This window comes from Chionomys nivalis, chromosome 26 (genome assembly GCF_950005125.1).
Source record: "Chionomys nivalis chromosome 26, mChiNiv1.1, whole genome shotgun sequence".
NCBI classification, from domain to species: Eukaryota; Metazoa; Chordata; class Mammalia; order Rodentia; family Cricetidae; genus Chionomys; species Chionomys nivalis.
In genome coordinates, this window is record NC_080111.1 from 12,911,295 (window position 1) to 12,929,437 (window position 18,143).

An 18,143-nucleotide genomic window follows, 5' to 3' on the forward strand; every position below is an offset into this window, starting at 1 on the left:
GGAGATACAGGGGAACAAACTTCGTCTAGTACAAGGATGTACCAAGCAGGAGCACTCCGTGTTTGCCGTCTCTCCATGCTGGACCAATAAGCCAGAGAGGTGGGGGTGGAGGGCGTAGCAACAGGTAGCAAGAGTCACCTAAAGTTATTATAGAAAGTTAAAAATTAAATAAATTTATGGTCTTGATCATTAAAGGCCTCATATTGGGAGTATGTTAGATGGGCATTAATGATTCTGAGTAGCAGCCATGTGTGGACCAAAACTTCTCGATCTCTCTTGCTAGTGTCAGGCCTTCTAGCCTTTCTCAGCAAAAAGTGCCTTCTTAGGTGCAGCCTAGCAGACATGACCTGCTCTATGCTGCTGCAAACGGTGCTTCATCTCAGGCCACTCACCATGTGTTCCCAGCTAGTGGGCTGGTTCCCAGACATAACCCTAGATCCACACCTCCAATATCTCTACACAAACATCATGCCATGATTTTTAAAAATTCTTTGAGGATTTTATACTCTTTATGTTTTTATCATACTCCACCCCACCCCCAACTCCTTCCGGATCCTCCCCCACTTCCCTACCTACCTGATTTCATAGTCATGCCTGATACTGTCTGATCTATGCCAAGGCTTCTTAACATGCCCTTTTGAGATTTTTTTCCACCTCTGTCAACCTCTGGGACTCATAATTTAGTAACTCGGGGACTTCTTAAAGTGCAGAGAATGGGAGAGTTGCTTATGTTATATGAACCTGTTGCATAGTGATAATAACGCATGTGGATCTCCTGGTACTCTGATCAGCTCTGGTATGAACTCAGCAAATACAGTTATTCTTATTATGGATTGTGTTTATTAGTAGGAGTTTCTTAATTTCTTTTCTAGATTCATATTCTCTAATGTACTTAACACCTACCAATTACTCATTTAGGGGATTTATGTATAGCATATTATTAAAATCAATGACTGAAAGATGAAAAGGCCAATAAACCAGCACTAATTTGTGTCATATAACAATGCCCATATCCTGTAGCAGGGGCTGTTGGTCATCCATGCTACCAGGATACTGACAGAGGTCTATCCTGCCACACTGGGCCAGGCTGGTGCCCTGACTTCCCCAAATTCCATAGGTTAACTCCAGATAGAGCATGCTACTAAAGCACTTCTGTAGTGAGCATGCTAACACACCCTTCTAGAAAACTCATTCTAACATAGAGGGAAGGTGGCTTTGGTCCATGATTCAACTTCCATATGTTCATGAAGAATTTCTTTTGTATTGTATAAGCAGTCATACAGTGGAGAGGAAGTACATTCCTGAAACAGTCAGCTGTCTCTCCACTGATCCACTTAGGCATGTTCTTCTCTAGATGTAGCCTTTTCTAACACTGGGCTGGTAATAGAAGCCACTATCTAATGAGACTACGGGAATGTCTGTGTTACAGTGTGTGCTTGTGTGTGCGCGTGCGCGCGCGCGCGCGCGTGTGTGTGTGTGTGTGTGTGTGTGTGTGTGCATGTGTGTGTCTCCATCAGGGCAACTCTTCTGAGTTGGCCCTGCTCCTCTCTCATGCCATTGTTGGGACCTCTGAGACTGAGACAAGAGTCCCGTTTCCCAGAGGTGATCTGCAGCATCTTCACCTTCCCTAGTAGCAGCTACATTGTAGCTGTTAGCAAAAAATGCTTGAAGGATACCTGGAGAGGGGACCGTGAGCACAGAAATGTGAAATAGCCTGATCAGATGGGTCATGTGCTCTAGCTGACTCCTCAGTGTAACTGTAGGTGGTGCTTTCTTAGCCTGACTGGACGGTCCCAAATAATCACACTGAAACTTATATTAATTACATACTGTTTGGCCCATTAGCTCAAGCTTATTATTAACTAGCTCTTACAACTTAAATTGATCCATTTCAATTAGTTTATATTTACCTCACATTTTATTTCTCCGGCAGCTATTGACATCTCCCAGACTCTGTCTTCCTTTTCTCTTATATTTCCTGCCTGGTTCTGTTATGCCTGGCTATTGGCCAAATTAGCTTCTTTATTAACATATTATTAATATGTAATAAAACATATTCACAGCATACAGAAGAACATCCCATATTACCTCAACCAAAGCCAACATTCTGAGTTTAGGATTTGACTTGACAATGAGGAGGGGCAAGAGAAAGAGCTCAAGGTCACCTGCACTGTGGTCTCCTTAGCGACCTAAGAGTGCAAAGCTCTTGAGCAAGCATAGGAAGCTTGAGAAGAAAAATGCACTCATAGTGTTTCTGAACACATGGCTACTAAGCATTGAAAGCCTGGTACTCTCTGGGAGAGGGCAGAGGCTCTTCGCTACCCCCAGCATCAATGGAACAAGTAGTTAACAGAGACTCACATACCAGAGAGCACAGTCTGAGGGCATCCATACTTGTCATTCTCGGTGCTGCATGGGAGGCACATCTGGATGTTATTCTTAGGTGTGCAGGTTCCCAAAATTACAGATGCCGCCCACATGTGCTGATGAATGTGCCTATGATACTTTGCTGAATGGCCTCAAACTAGAGACTTTCTTCCTCTAATGGCAATGTGGGAGGAAGCCACCGGCATTTATTCATGGGAAAGAAGGAAGTCTCTCATTTTTAAATATTAGATATATGTCCGTTCTGATGACAATGTACCCTGATTTATCATGATAAGCTAACAGCTATGCTTTCCTTTTTCCACAAACTAGTGCTTTCGGTTGCCCATATTCAGACGTGAACTTGAAGCAGGAGGCAACACTTCAGGACCGCCTAAGAGAATAGACACAGGCAAATTTGGAATCAGATTCTTCATGTTCCAAGTTAGAAAACCTCCGCAGTTTGAATTTCAATGGAAAATGTGAAAAAAATGGTCAGTCCAGGTAAGAAACTTATAAACTTGAACCAGAAAGTGAACCATATGGAATTCTAATAGAACAAATTTATAGCTGGAATAAGTTCCTTAGATTTTGCCAAGAGAATTCTTCTGGATAATGTTCTATTTAGTATCTCACAGAGTTAACACAATCCTTTGCCAAAACATTTGAATATATCGTTTTTCTGAATGAGCAAATCGTATGTAAGGAATAGAACATGCATCTCATCTGTGCAGTCCTAAAGGAGCTCCTTTCCTCCTGCAAATGTTCTTGTGTTTTGGATTCATTTCATGCGTGAAAGTCTTCTGACACGAACTGAGAATTTCCACCCTGGAGTCGCATCAAGCTGTCCCCTCAGATCGGTTCCTTGTCAGTCATCTTTAATCCTCACTTGCCCAAGATAGGAATTCTGACTCTCTTTACTCTCTATCCTGACTTGGTGGTAACGCATTATCTTTTCTTTCCTAAATATAAACTTACAGTTTTCAGTAGCAGTTTTCATTTTTACTTGTGCAATTGTTTTCTGAGATGCTTCATATGCAACCTTATTGGGCTATTTTTTTTTTAAACTCAAACAAACAATCTAAATAACATTTTCTTCCAAGTACTCCATCCTCCCTGCTAGGAATTGCAGACAAGGAATAATCAAACACTAAATGTGTAACTGGAAGCCAGACAAAGACTGAGGTGACAGAGATTCTAGATAAGTGACTCTTACCTTGTGGGTCATGACCCCTCTGGGGGCTAAACTACCCTTTCATGGGAGTTGCATATCAGATAGCATGCATATCATGTATTTATATTACAACTCATAATAAAACAAAATTACAGTTATAAAGTAGCAAGGAAAATAATTTTATGGTTGGGAGCCACCACAACATGAGGAACTATGTTGAAGGGTCACAACATTAGGAAGGCTGAGAACCACTGCTCTAGAGGAAAGTGACCATTGGGTGTTTTCCTGTAGGCTATGAGCCCCGCCCTACCATCTGTGATTGACAGGAGAGACTACTCCTGGTCTCCAACCTCAGAATCATGCTCATTCTGGGAATGTATCATATGGGTGGAGTTCCCATAGAACAACTTGGCCCATTCACACCCCAAGTCCCAGGGTTCCCCATGTTCACTGGGATAACTGGGATCAGTGGACACAGACTCACATGTATGTTACATGCTGGACTATGGATTTATCCCATTTTCATGCCAGTGGTTTAGAACATACGGAGGACATCTTGGTTTCGTCTTGTAGCTGTTTTGATGGCAATGGCTCAGCACACAATTGCAACTCAGCCCCCCCCCCCCCGCCCCGTTGCAGGATCCCTCCGCGTGCACACGCACGCCTCTATTTCTGTCGCCGTGCCTTGCATTTTTATTATTTACTGCACACCCACTCCTTTGTTGACACTTCACAGGGTCTGCCTGTTCTTTGCTGCTTGTTCACACCCACACTGTTTACAACTTGGAGTAGTTGGGAACATGTGTGTGCTTCTTTTTCCTGATTGGAGGAGGCCTTTTCCCCTTCTTTTTTTCTTTTTTAAGCTATTTTCTCCAAGAACAAGGTTTATTTATTCTAAAATCATAGGGACGCGTGCACCCACGTTCTCTCTTTCTGCTGCATTCTGTCGCATTTTTCCTAGGTGAAGGTTCAGCCGATCTCTCCTGTAAATATTTTAGGTTTTCATATTTGGTGTCACAAGTCACAGAAACTAAGCAGGTCTCTGTGTTTAGAAATTCTTGTATCTTCTCCGAGGTTAGCTGAACCAGTTTTCCCCAGCAAACTCAGGTATCTTGTCACCCCATCTCAAACTCCTCTTAGGGATTTTCCTCTGTCGTTATTTTATTGAGTCCCTTACTATTTCTGAGGGGCTTTGCCCTTAAGTATAACAGGTAGAATAGTTAGTACAGAAGGGAAGAGCAGGAAAACGTTAGCTAATGAGTCATCGCAAGTCTCAAGTGACCCTCTTCTATCAACTCCTACAGGAAGTGGGGTTGTTGCATGGTGCCCACCCTGAGCCATTAGTGCGCTGTTTCAAAGCCATCTGTTGAAGTCAGGCACTCATCAGAATAGCATTTGCCTTCAGGGACTTGGCATCACAGTCACAGCCACTCCCATCTCCGAGTCTGTTCATGGTGTAGCTGTGATTACTAGACTGGAATAAAGAGAACCGTGAAACCAACTCTGGGTGAGGCACGGGTTCATTATGAGCAAATCAGCTGGAGCTCAACTCCTGCCCTGCGCCCTAGTACTACCTCCTTGGGGCTGCCATTGCTCTCACCCACATTATTGAAATCACAAGATCAAATGCAGACACAGGGGAGCCTTTGACTCCCATGTGTTTTCTCTGCCCGAGTTTTGTAAAGGATTCTGTGATTTCTTATGCAAACAAACATGGTCCCTTTGACAACTCTAGACTTCTTACACTTCCAATGGGAATATGGCATTGCCTCACGTGTATTAGCCATACTTTCATATATATGAGTGTATATGTTTTATATTAATTTATTATATTAATATTTTCAGTGACATCAGTAGTAGTATATTTATGACTATTAATTGCCTCAGTAGTAGAAAGTCTCTTTATGGTCATATTTTTTAGCATATATTAAAGGGTCACGTTTTAAAACCGAGAAGGATATATACACCCAGTGTCTGCACCTGTTGAAATTCACATATTCATGTTATTTTTACCTTTAAAACTCAGACTCACATAATAGGTGACAACTATTGACAGTACATATTTAGTTTCTATGAAATGTATGCTCTTGTTTTAGTTTAAAGAAAATGTTTGCATTCTTTACGTTGCTAGTGTAAGTAATGGTGTATTCATATGCATTAAACAGAAACAAATTGCTTCGTGTGAGTTTTTCACATCGGTATAGACAGCGTGGACGGAAGCACATTTAATGCACCTAACACTTTATAGCTTCTTATAGTTTTGTGCTTCAGGCTTAACGGAGGTTATTGTCACTGCGGAGGCTTCGCTGTTTGTCGTGAGGATGCTGTGTTTATGAAGTAGAGACCTCTTGGCTATTGATCTGGGACCCAAACCTATGTCATCTGATTGCAGCCAGCATATGTCTGTCTAGTAAACTAAAAGCAGGACATACCAACAATTATTACTATTGTCTTGTATTAAAATAACCCTCTCCCTTTGGACTAAACAATTCCTATTTTATCATCTTTTTATTTTATCTTATCATCACAAAAGCCCTGCCTTTGGTATTGTTCTTACTCTGATTTTATTGCATTGATTGTTGAAGGTTCAGAAGTTCAGGCTCAAGTGTTCAGAATGATACAGACGATCCAGTAGAGAGGTTGGATTTGAAAACAGAAATGCATGACTTTAGATCTGAAGCATGTTCGGTTCCATTCAGCCAAGGGAGAAAAGGCAGCGTGAGGCTGTGAGGAAGTCTGGCTGGGTACACTATGCCTGTTCTAGACTTCCAGCTACAAGTTTTAGGGCCATATATGATACAGACATTTCTTATTTTATAAAAGCAGTTCCTCTGGGCAGACTATACCATATGTCCCTCCAGGTACCTACTCCTCCCTGTGGTGCATATAATACAAATTTCCCCACCTTTAGCATGTCTCACTATAATATACTAAAGGCAGGATAGCAAGATTAGAACCATTGAACGTCTTCATGGTAAACACGATTCCTGTGGAATGCAGCTGCCCCTGCATTTGCAGCTAGCTCTCAAGTCTGAGGAGAGCACGTTTTCACTTTTTTTTACGTTTTTATCACCCAGGTGTCCTGTTGTAACTTCCTTTGCCTCCCCAGAGCAGCATTCGCCAAAGTATTAAATCTGCACCGTTGATAGCTGCACCATACACCGAAATTCCTGTCATTTTTCAGCCAGTGCTACTAGCATTGTTTTAAGTAGCTGAGAAAATGCCACATTGTTTTTCCCGATACCTGCCGCTTCCTAATGTTTCTACACTCCTCGAAGGTCTGCGGAAGTAGTGCCGATCGGAGCAAACCACCCATGATGGAACTGTCTCCCGATGGCTGCGATAATAAATCGCACTGCCGTGAACCAACTCGTTTCTTCCCACCTCTCAAATTAGCCGTGACTCAAAATACCTTTTACAGGGCCATTCCCACAACATAACAGTTAGTTTTTCCTCATATAGCCTTCCATGTTAGTCAGTAGGTTTTCTTTAATGCGCCGGGCTTCCTTTCCGCTTGGGACCGGTTGTGGGTGTCCTCATCCACCAGTGTCGTCGTCGTCAGCAGCAGCAGCAGCAGCAGCAGCAGCGCTGTTTGGATTCTGGTTATTACGTGTTTACTCCGCCCTTCTGCTCCATGTTGTCTCCTGTCCACAGCTGTGATTTGTGTTTCTATGTTTCTGGCACCTTGAATACCGTCCGGCACTTGTTAGGTACCCGGCAAATGAAATAGACTTGACCAGCCAACGTGAGCCCGAGGCTTGGTGGCCTTAAGAGGCGGAGTCAGGGAAGAGGTGGCTCCTCTCTTGTCCTCGGTCCTTTAGCTCTGTGTCACCCTTGAGTAGCTCACGTGTGTGTCTCCGTGTGTCTGTCCAGTGCTTTTCTGCATGTGCCTTTTGTTACTCAAACACCGTGAATGCCGAGTGGGAGAGCCGGCGCTCTAATCCACCAGTGTACTTTCATTACCGGCCTACGTTATAGGTTCTGTTGTATACCTAGGTTCACGCTCCTCTCAGAGTCCTCCGCTGCTCTAAAACGAATGCAAACGTGAGAGCACATACATTACGTTTTGAATTAGGGCATCTATATAGATCTGTACAGACAGATATAAATGCCGATGATGGCCCATCCTGTGGCTTGGCCTGGCATGTGCCAAGACCGTTGACGTAATAATTCGATATCGTTTTTTCCACTTTTATATAATTTGCTGATTTTAAAACCTTATAATTGGCCTAGTTACAGTTCTCATTTAACAAGCATCTTGGGACCAGTAGGAACTTAGATCTTCACTTACTTGGTTGGAGAGAAAAATTCAGCACCGGTAGTTAAATTAAGCCCTTTAATCAAGGAATCCGTGATCACGAACTTCTTCAATTGTAAGAATGAGGAGGGCAAATAGCTGTATTCCCCCATTAACACCATGGGAGGTAACCCTTTGCTGCATGATGTCCCCTCTCCCCTCCACTTGCTATTCCAGACCACAGCCTACCCGGGGTTAAGATACTATCAGAACTAAATTGGGTTGTAGCCTATGGATGGTGCAGTAACACTTCCGTTGCTGGATGCGGGACCCTGAGCGCAGCTGGGTCCTGAGATTAAAGCTATCCATTCCTTTCCTCCTCATTGATCCCTTCGGCCAACTTCCGGACTGATACCATTCAAACTGCAGTGATACACGTGTGAACCAAACAGCCAGCAATGTATGTTATTATCTTTGTTAGTGATGAGAAAATTGCCCTAGCCACTCAGTGGCAGGACAGGGCTAGAATAAAGGTGAGTGGTTCTAGTTGCTTGAACTGTACAGGAGGTCCGCTGGTGATCTTTGCTGCTGAGAGGTGGGTGAGTGTTATTGCTTCGGGGAAAGGCAGAGATCACAACTGTGACACGTGGCGTGGAAAAATCACACTGGGGATGAAAGAAAGGATAATGCCTGAAACAAACTCAGCAGCTCCCTACAGCAGACTCTGGGTAGTTGGGAGACGCTAAGGGAGGGGGGAACCAAAGGTTCTGCTGATTCTGCAGGCCAACAGTGATCTAAGCCATCAGCTGAGGTGCTGTGGAAGGGTTCAGCCCTCACCAAGCCCCAGGGTTCTGGTTCTTCAGCACCTGCTGGGCAGCCATGTTGTGCCTCAGCAAACCCTCAGTCCTGCTCACTCTTACACAGTACCCGGTGTCGCTTGGTGAGATCCTGAAAGAGACTTTCTTGGGATGATTCTCATCAGGCAGGTTCCAATTTCTTGTGACTCTCTGGATCGCTGGTGCCCTGCCTTGGTGCAGGGCTCTTGGCGATTAAGTTGTGCAGAACACCATGTTCAACGGCCAGGCTGCTTTTTCATGTAATGCGAATATTAGTGTGCTTGGACCTCAGATAAAGAAAACCACTGCCTAAGCAGCAGCGGGCATCTCTCCGCACCTTTATACGCCATCTGGCTTCAGAATAATCATTTGCCATTCGTTTGCGTGGTAAACTAGGCACGGTTAACACGATTTTCTCACTACAAAAGCAGTACTTGCTTACTACAAGAAAATGAGAAAATACAGATGAGTAAAGTTAAAACGCCAGCCTGGAGAGATGGTGGCTCAGCATTGAGAGCACGGGCTGCTCTCTAGAGGATTCAGGTTCAGCTCCACCACTCACAATGACCCACAACTGTCTGTGGCTGTAGTTCCAGGGCATCCGACACCTCCGGTCTCTAGGAGAAGCAGGCACACACGGTGCGTGGTACATGCATGTAGGCAAAATACCTGTACACATAAAATGTAAATAAATAAAACACAGACTTGTAGAATTTACCTAAAAGTGTCTGACATGTGTATTGCACACATTCTGACTTTCGCGGCTGCTTTCCTTACTTCTAGAACAATGGTCAGCAAACATTTTCTCTAAAGAACCAGATACTAAATATTGTGCTAGCACTGTCTGATGCAGCCATTGTGACGAAAGTAGCTGCAGACAGGAAGTATGCCCACCTGTGTTTCGGTTAAATTCAGTTTACCAGAACATGGTAAGAATTGATTTAATGAACTATTGATGACTACCTCCGATCCTAAAACTGTCTGGTGTACACCTGAGTTACATTCAGGTTCTAGTCCTATGCCCTTTTTAACAAAAACTGATCACCCTTGCCTCCCCTGAGGCAGGCATCTAGTCTAAGGGCCAGGAACCTTCTGGGAACAGAAATAGCGGCCGCTAAGACTGCCCCGCCTGGAGGTCACAGATCTGTAGAGGAGTAGGAAATGGTGGGACGTAGAAAGTGCCGGGGCAGTAGCAGGTATTGCTTCCTGTAGGTGAATTCCCACTCACGAAGGTTCCCGAAGGTTGGTTTCAGTAGCTGGAACTATGACTACATGCAAAGTATAGTCCAGGCCTCAGGAAAAGCTATTGGTAGCAGAAAGTGCTCTGCGGCATGCCACTGGTCTTGTTATTTCCAGCATTTCCCCTGGCTGTTCACGGCAGATCCTTCCACTAGCAAATACATCCGTGTCTTTTCTATCACCCAAGAGGTCACGCTGCAGCTGGAACTCTTCCAGGGAGCCCTCTGCAGTTTGGCTCCCCCACCCCCGCACCTAATCCTCCATGCACACTGTAGGCATTTCAGCCAAAGTAGCTCATTTGTGCTATGCCCTGTCAGGTCCCCGCAAAGGCCTCTCGTGTCTGTAAAGGAGTGGTAGACATCATGTCTCTTGAAGATGATCTGTAGCAGAGCAGAAAGCCTATACCTGCCGCCCAAAGACTGGACTTTGTGTTCTAGTTGCACTGTGGACTCTGTGTGCCTAAGACAGGGCAAGATGTCCAGTGTTTCTGAGCCTTGGTTTCCATATTTATAGATTTTGAACATTGTGGCGAGCATTGAATTAAGGCTAAGTGTGAGGGCTTGGGATCCCCTATGCATCTGGATTTCTCCGTGTCCGAACTGCTCATAGGGTTTAGCTTGGGTATCACCTTAGTGAGGATGCTACCAGATACATTTATCTCAAATTAGTTTTCTAAAATCCCAACTTTTTTTTTTTTTTTTTTGGTTTGTCGAGACAGGGTTTTTCTGATTAGCTTTGGTGCCTGTCCTGGAACTAGCTCTTGTAAACCATGCTGGCTTCGAACTCAGAGAGATCTGCCTGCCTCTGTATCCCGAGTGCTGGTATTAAAGGCATGCACAACTGCCCCCTGGCATATCCCATCAAGTTTATGTAAGGCAGACAAGCTTCTGCTTTTTAATTTTGTGTGATAGGTCTAATTTCATCAGCGTAGACTGCAGAGGGCTGCTGTCAGAGGGGTTCAGGTCAATTCACAATGCCAGCAAATTTATAAAATTGAGGGAGAAATCCCCCAAAGATACCCAAAAACAAGTGAGCAGAGCTAAAGTTCCTTTCCCCCACCTTCTTGACGAAATGACTACACTGTGACATTGAACACAGGGGTTGGTGGCACGCAGCATCTCATGCTGACCATTGAGAACTCACTGCCTAAGTTTAAACTCCTCTCCCTACAAACCACACTCTTTGCTAGAAAAATGTAGACGAATCCTGAAGACACAGAGATACAAAAGAAATCTAAAGAAAATTCAATGCGTTGAATTGTTCAAATGTTCCACAGATTGTATGAAGATCAATAATGCACAGCAGCCTTCATATTGCTTTAAAAATATATTGCTTAACTAATTGCACAGACCAACACGGTTAGGCATGTTGTATGTTGTATGTCACAGACTGGACACTGAAACTCAAGTGTTCAAAGATTCAGTCTGTATCACAGAGCTAGGAACTGAGTCTTAGGTGTAAAGCTAGGTGTTTCTGTACCCAGTTTCAGCTCCCAGCCCTGTACCACAGGCAGCTCGTCACCCACTGGCTGTGAACCATCGCAGAAGGTGCAAAGGTGGGGTCTCAATTCAAACTTTTTCTTGTTCTCTTGATTTAGAAAAAAACAACTAAGACATTCCTAGTTAGTGAGTAGAATGCACTTCTACTGTGGCAAAAGCTATAAATAAAAATACGTCAACTTTTCTCTCAGCAGTTCAGAGTCTGGGTAGAGTCTTGATGGCTAAGTCATTCTCTCCACCTGTCCTTTCGCGACTCGCTCACAGGCCTTCAGTGAGGATGAAATGAAAAAGCATTAACTACAATAAGAAAATACGTGCGCAAAGCTAATTATTATAAGTTTATTAGAATCATAAATATATGCAGATAAATTAATTATCTCAAGTTCTGCCTACCCAAAATTAATTAGTAGGTAATTAGCAGCCCTGGAGAAGTTTCCTTTTAACAGCTTCCGTCTTTGTTAAGAAGTAGGAATCTCGATTTTTTAATGAAGTTCCATGATGAAAGAGTTACAAAATTAGCCCTCACTGTATTCTGCAGCATTGCAAAAGTTAATTAATTCCCTGACATTCAGCAATGCAACTAAATTACTTTATACACTTGTTTGAGCTCAGTGTCTATAAATATCTTCTATTGAAATAATAAGTGCCAAAATTGGGAATGGTGCTTACTATTTCCCCATCTCCCACCCTGTTCCCCTCTGCCCCAGATGCTCCTCCTCAGAGCCTGAAGAGATCGTCCTCTGGGATGAAGAAAAGGGAAGACCTTGAAGGTTCAGTTTTCAAAGTCAGAGTTTCTGGACGAAAGTTCATATTTTCTTTAAAACTTAAACTGAAGAATCATTTTAATGAGACTGTGCAGTGAAACACCTGCTAATTCGCTGTCATTTAATGGGCGGTGCGGTTGGAATTTGTGGTGCTGTCGTGATTTCTTCTTACATCACAGGATAATGAGTCCGGATTTTATTTCTGTTCTTTGCCAGACTTGTACAGCAGGCAAAGTGTTTGAAAATCAAAGGGAAAGAGGATATTGACTTGGATAATCTCTTCAGAGGTAAAAAAAAAAAAAAAAATCAAAAAACAGAACAAAACAAAACAAAAATGAAACACACACACACAAAACAAAACAAAAAAAAAACAACACTAGCAAAAGCACAGAACTAACTGGCCTTTGCTTCTCGCTGTGGAGTTTGTCTTATCTGTCTGTTTGGCGTCATTGTTCCGACAGGCAGTGTTGCCAAGAGCCTGACCAGGTCGAGTGACTCTTAGATTCATGGCATGATACCCACCCTGAGAATAACAAGCGCTGTTACTTCAAAGGCCCTGTCTTAGTTTCCTCATTTTTAAAGGTGAAAGGCCTTTGTCATCTCAGCACTCTTGTTCACGTCCGGAAAGATCCAGTCTCGTGGAAGCCAGCGTTTCTGATGTGCTCTCTGTTTCCACAGGGGCCACTTAAAGCAGCCCGGAAAGTCGCTGTGGCTGACAAATTGGATGGTGTGAAATTGCGTGTTATTAGTAGGTCAGGTGGAAAGTTACAGCAAAGAAAGCTGACATCAGAAATGAGAGGTTTGTCGGGGTTGTGAAAGGAACAGCATGTCTTCACTGAGGTGTTTCCTTCCAGTGCTGGCTCAGTACAAACAGGAAGTGAGGCCCCGCTCCGTGACAGCCAGCTAAGGTCCTCCTTTAGCCGCCTTGTCTAGACATTGACGTTTGGATCTGGTCAGATGAAAACATTGGTCACTGCAGTTAGGATGCTAGGTCTTCAGCCACTGTGGTCCTTAAATTCTGAGCTCTCAAATCATCTGTCAGTGAGTTTTCTGCTGAATTGGGAGGAAAATGAGCCCAACTGGATAGCTCTGTAGCTCATCGCACCAGAGGGCTGTGATGGCCAAAACAAAGCTGCCCTTTTCAGATGGGACAAAGCTCAGCTTGAGGTTGGAAGAGCTGTGAATGTTCATCATAGCACAAAGAGACAGGGGTCTTTTTCAGAGAAAACGGGGAGGGAGCAACTAAGGTACTTGGCTTTCATTGAGCATATACACGTTTCTCGGAAGAATTTCTGTATAATAGAACCAGAGCTAAGCCTTGCTTTAAATAAGTAATGCATATTTTAGAAGCTGCTCCAAATGTTCTCATCCATTTCACCAAAGCTTCATTCTGTAAAGCAGCATGTTTTGGAACCACAGAAGAAACCTTAAAAAAAAAAGTGTTGGTGTTTTAATTCATATTTTGACACTTTTGAAAATTTCTGCAGGGAGTAATTATGTATATGTTCCTGTTAAAACAGATACACAGTTTTGTGCTTCACATAGTAAAAGTCGTAATGAGGATCATCCTGACCGAAATAGAAAATATCTCTAGCAAAAGGCATTTGCATAATGAGAAAAATGAGTCTCTTCCAGCTCGCTCGGTGCACACTTGTTCTTTTCTGCACCGTTTGTAAGAAGTTTATGCCCATATGTTTTTATTTCTTCCCCCTGCATTTACTGAACTCTCTAACTCAACCGTTTTCACGTCGTCTCAGGGGAGGTCTATAAAAGACAGGGCAGTGATGTCACAGGATGTGTGGGGAGCTCTCATCTTGTACAGAGCACACGGTTGTCTCAGAGCTTGGGGGAGACGCAGCCAGGTGTCTGTTCTGTTGCAGAAAACTGTACCGGCCGTACATGGCACCTAGTTCCTAGCCTGACACATAGCTTTGACAGCAATTTCTGTATCCAATCTGTCTTCAGTATTATAATTAAGGTCATTTGCTCTGTTTCTAACCTGGGTGAGACAAAATAGTAAAACTAAACATCACTGCTATGAGATTAAATAATTGCTTGATACCCCTTTATTGTTAAGCCGGTATTATGGACTTCAATTACAATTCCTCATCTTTCCAATCTTACTGTTTTATTTTGATATATAGATTTGAATGAATGTCTTCACTCATTAGTAGGTTTGTGTTTTTGTTTGTTTGTTTGTGTTTTTTTTATTTTGGTTTGTTTTGTTTTTAAGGCAAATGAGCTGAAATGTGTTCTCATTTAGTCTGTGAATGGAAGTTGTAAACACTGGAGTTCTTTCCTCAGTTGTATACAACGTGTGGACACAGCTTCTGATTTTCATATCACAGATGTGCTTTCAAATTTCGCTAGTGACCGTCTTTATTTTCCAAAGCATTTTACATATAATAAACATGATGATTGTCATGTATGTATGGTTCTTTTCAAAGCTGCTGTTTTACTGTCCACTACAGTTTTTAGAGATTTGTGTGATTTGAAGCATCTTCCCAGGAAGAATATATAGAAATGAAAGTGGCCAGAAATTCCTGTCTAGTAATGCACGTTTGTTGAAGGAAGCACAGTCATCTTACAAGGATATCCGCTAGATAGATATCTATGGGCAGTAAGGCAGAGGCTGTCTTACCAGTCTGTACCAGGTGTTGCACCAATAGCATGGTAGGAGGCAGTGCCCCTCCATGCCCTCTGTAAGTGGAACTACTCATGGGCATGGGAAGTAATAGTCATAAACGTGTCCCTTCTCCAGATGGGGCTGGGTATCTGATAAGTTTCCGCACTTTTACCTTTGCCCAGTGAATGTTCCAGAGAGGACAAAAGACACTCCTTTAGTCTAAGTTGAGCAGAGCCGTTCCAGTGTTAGCTGTGTCCTTCCAGGGAGGGAGAGCCAGAACATGACCTCTTGGTACCTCAGACCCACCTGGGCCACCACACTGGAATTTTTAGGTAAAAGTTGCTTTTTTTTATATGTTTATCATTTGCATCTAGATCATTTGTAACTAAAATGCAACTAGCTCTCATCTTATTAACCCATTAGTTTTATAAGCTTCAAATTGGAACATAAATGTAGATGATAAATCTTTCAGTTATTTTTCAAGGTGAAAAGTCAAGGGTTTTTATGACAGAATTATATGTGGTAATCTACGGCCATCATTGTCCACCCCCCCCCAATAGATCATGGCCATTTTTCTAAGCCAGTAAGAAAAGTTAGGGAGTCTACAACAGACCACCCTACTTAACCAATACTTATGTCAAGAAGCAGCACCTGACTCGAAGGGGTCCTCATGCATACCTGCCAGTCACCTGCTCCTGCCTGGGGAAGCTCTGCTATGGTTCGCTGGCTACCGGTAATGCTTCCCCATCCTGAGTGTTTTATATAGAATCGTATGCTATGTGCTTGGAAACATCTGACCTTTGCTGAACGGGGATCCATCCAGGTAATATTTTGCTTGTTACCGTGGCCACATACTGTCCAGCTATATGCAGATAACACAGTCTATGTCTTTCAGTCTTGGCTATTTTCAGTCTTTTGCTCTGCACAGTAGAGCAGCAAGTGTATGAGTTGGTGCCTCTGTGTACATGTTTTTGTGAGTCAATTCACTGAGTGGAATATCTGGGTGACATGGGCAGTTCATGGGCTAGTCTAACCTATGTTTGGAAAGCTCCATAGACATATAATCCCAGCCCAAGATGGAAACTGCAGTGTTCTGCCCCCTCCCAGCATGTACAACTGTTCTCCAATTTAATCTAATATTTTGGGCTAACACTGGGATCTCATGATATTTTAATTTTGTGTCTACCTGAGGTGAAACTCAACAACGTTTCTTGTTTAATGACTATTGCGTTTTGAGAAGTTCCTTCCCATTTGCCTTTTAGAGTATTTCCTTCATGTTGATATGCAGCTCTGTACACAGTGTGATCCCATTGTCTGATGCATGTATTGCAACCATCTTCTGCACTCTGGTGTGCACCTCTGTACACAGTGTGATCCCATTGTCAGATGCATGTATTGCAACCATCTTCTGCACTCTGGTGTGCACCTCTGTACACAGTGTGATCCCATTGTCAGATGCATGTATTGCAACCATCTTCTGCACTCTGGTGTGCAGCTCTGTACACAGTGTGATCCCATTGTCGGATGCATGTATTCAACCATCTTGTGCACTCTGGTGTGCACCTCTGTACACAGTGTGATCCCATTGTCCGATGCATGTATTCAACCATCTTCTGCACTCTGGTGTGCAGCTCTGTACATAGTGTGATCCCATTGTCAGATGCATGTATTGCAACCATCTTCTGCACTCTGGTGTGCAGCTGTGCACAATGTGTGAGTCCCATTGTCAGATGCATGCATTGCCATCATCTTCTTCACTTTGGTATTTGCTTTCTCGAACCCTTCATGGTATTTTGTCACAAATACAAATTTCATCTTTCAGTACAACTCAACATCTCTGGTTTTCTTAACACCTTCACACCTTTAAAATGTTCGGCATGTTCCACGTTCATAACTTGTGTTGCTAATTTTCATTTTAAAAATCTTAAAAGCTTTCATATCACAATTTATTTCTGGAATGCAACCAGAGCTAATTTCCTATACAATATAAAATAGTTATCAAAATTCACCTTTCCCAAGACTTTGCAGTTGATTAAATAGCATGGGCTAAACTGCCTGTCATGTTGTCTTCTGCATTGACGTGTCATTTGTGGTAAATTAAGTTACCATTTATGCGTTGATCTGTTTCTGAGCAATACTCTGGTTCATTGGCTTATTTGCATTAATTCGTCAATGCTACATTGTCTTACTTACCACAACCCTATATAACCAACCAACTGTAGCTTCTAAGAGTGGCATTCTTCCAGGCCTGTGTTTCTCCTGTTCAGTTATCCTGACTACACTGGGCATGGTGGCACACCACGGATACCAGAGCCAGAGAGGCTGAATTAGCCTGGGCTAAATAGAGAGATCCTATCCAGGAAAAGAAATCAGAAACAAAAGGAAAATATATTGTCCCCGTTCCACTTCTTAGCTTATGTGTGCGCGCACACACACACACACACACACACACACACACACACCATACAACTCACGGTGAGTTTAATTAGATCTGAGGTGATGCTGTCATCTCATTTCGGCTGAACTGACATCTTATTCATGCACATGGTATACTCTTCGGTTTAACTAGATTCTCTCTCTCTAATGCTTTTAAGTGGTTTGGGGGGCAGTTTCCCTGACCTAGCACGCCTGCTATACTGGTGAATGGATGCAATGACAGAGAGGCATCCTTGTATCATCCTTAATCTCAGAAGGAAACTTACTATTGTAAGTTATAATAAGTATAATAATATAACAATTATTATCACATAGTTTTTATTAAGGCCCTTAGTAGAGTGAGAAAAATGGCCCATTTCTAGGTTGCTGTGGGTTTATTTTTATAAGTGGGTAGTGAATTTTATAAAATATGGTCCTGGCTCTATTGGGATGATTATTATTTTCCCCGTATATTCTATTAATATGAGAACTTTTGTTATCATGATCCTTACGGAAATGTATTGCTTGAGTATATGGTTATATTGTAATTATGGAAAGTGTGCTGTTTGTACTGGTATTATTCAATGAGTCTCAAGTAACTACCTCCATATACTAGTATATTCCCAAATCGAGCAATAGAACCAAGAATTAGGCAGACCTTACCTTGCACGTATCTAAGGTGTGTGAGTTTTAGTTGTTACTGTTAAGCTCAAAAATACCGGAGCCTAACTAGCACCATCCAGATTTCAGGTACCTAACTAGCACCATCCAGATTTCAGGTACCGAGGTGAGTTTACTGTACGCGAGCTCACAAGGGGAAGTGCACAAACCGCCGTGGAAGTACCAGCTCTTACCGAGATCTGTGGCCAGACATGGCTTCTCTTCAGGCCACACGACAACAGTGAAACATGTCATTGCTGCCCACTCACCTCCCAGGGCTGAACCCATGCAACATTTTACAAGTTTTGCCTCTTTAAAAAGATACTCAC

At 42.9% G+C, this 18,143-nt stretch overlaps 1 protein-coding gene across 1 annotated transcript in view; it reads left to right on the forward strand.

Annotated features, from left to right (window-relative positions):
* The window catches only part of L3mbtl4 (L3MBTL histone methyl-lysine binding protein 4), a 306,766-nt gene that overhangs the window by 192,005 nt on the left and 96,618 nt on the right, over positions 1–18,143 (forward strand). The window contains 2 exon segments of the mRNA XM_057758331.1: positions 2,698–2,868; positions 12,330–12,400. Of these exon segments, the coding sequence (XP_057614314.1) occupies positions 2,698–2,868; positions 12,330–12,400 (242 nt within the window).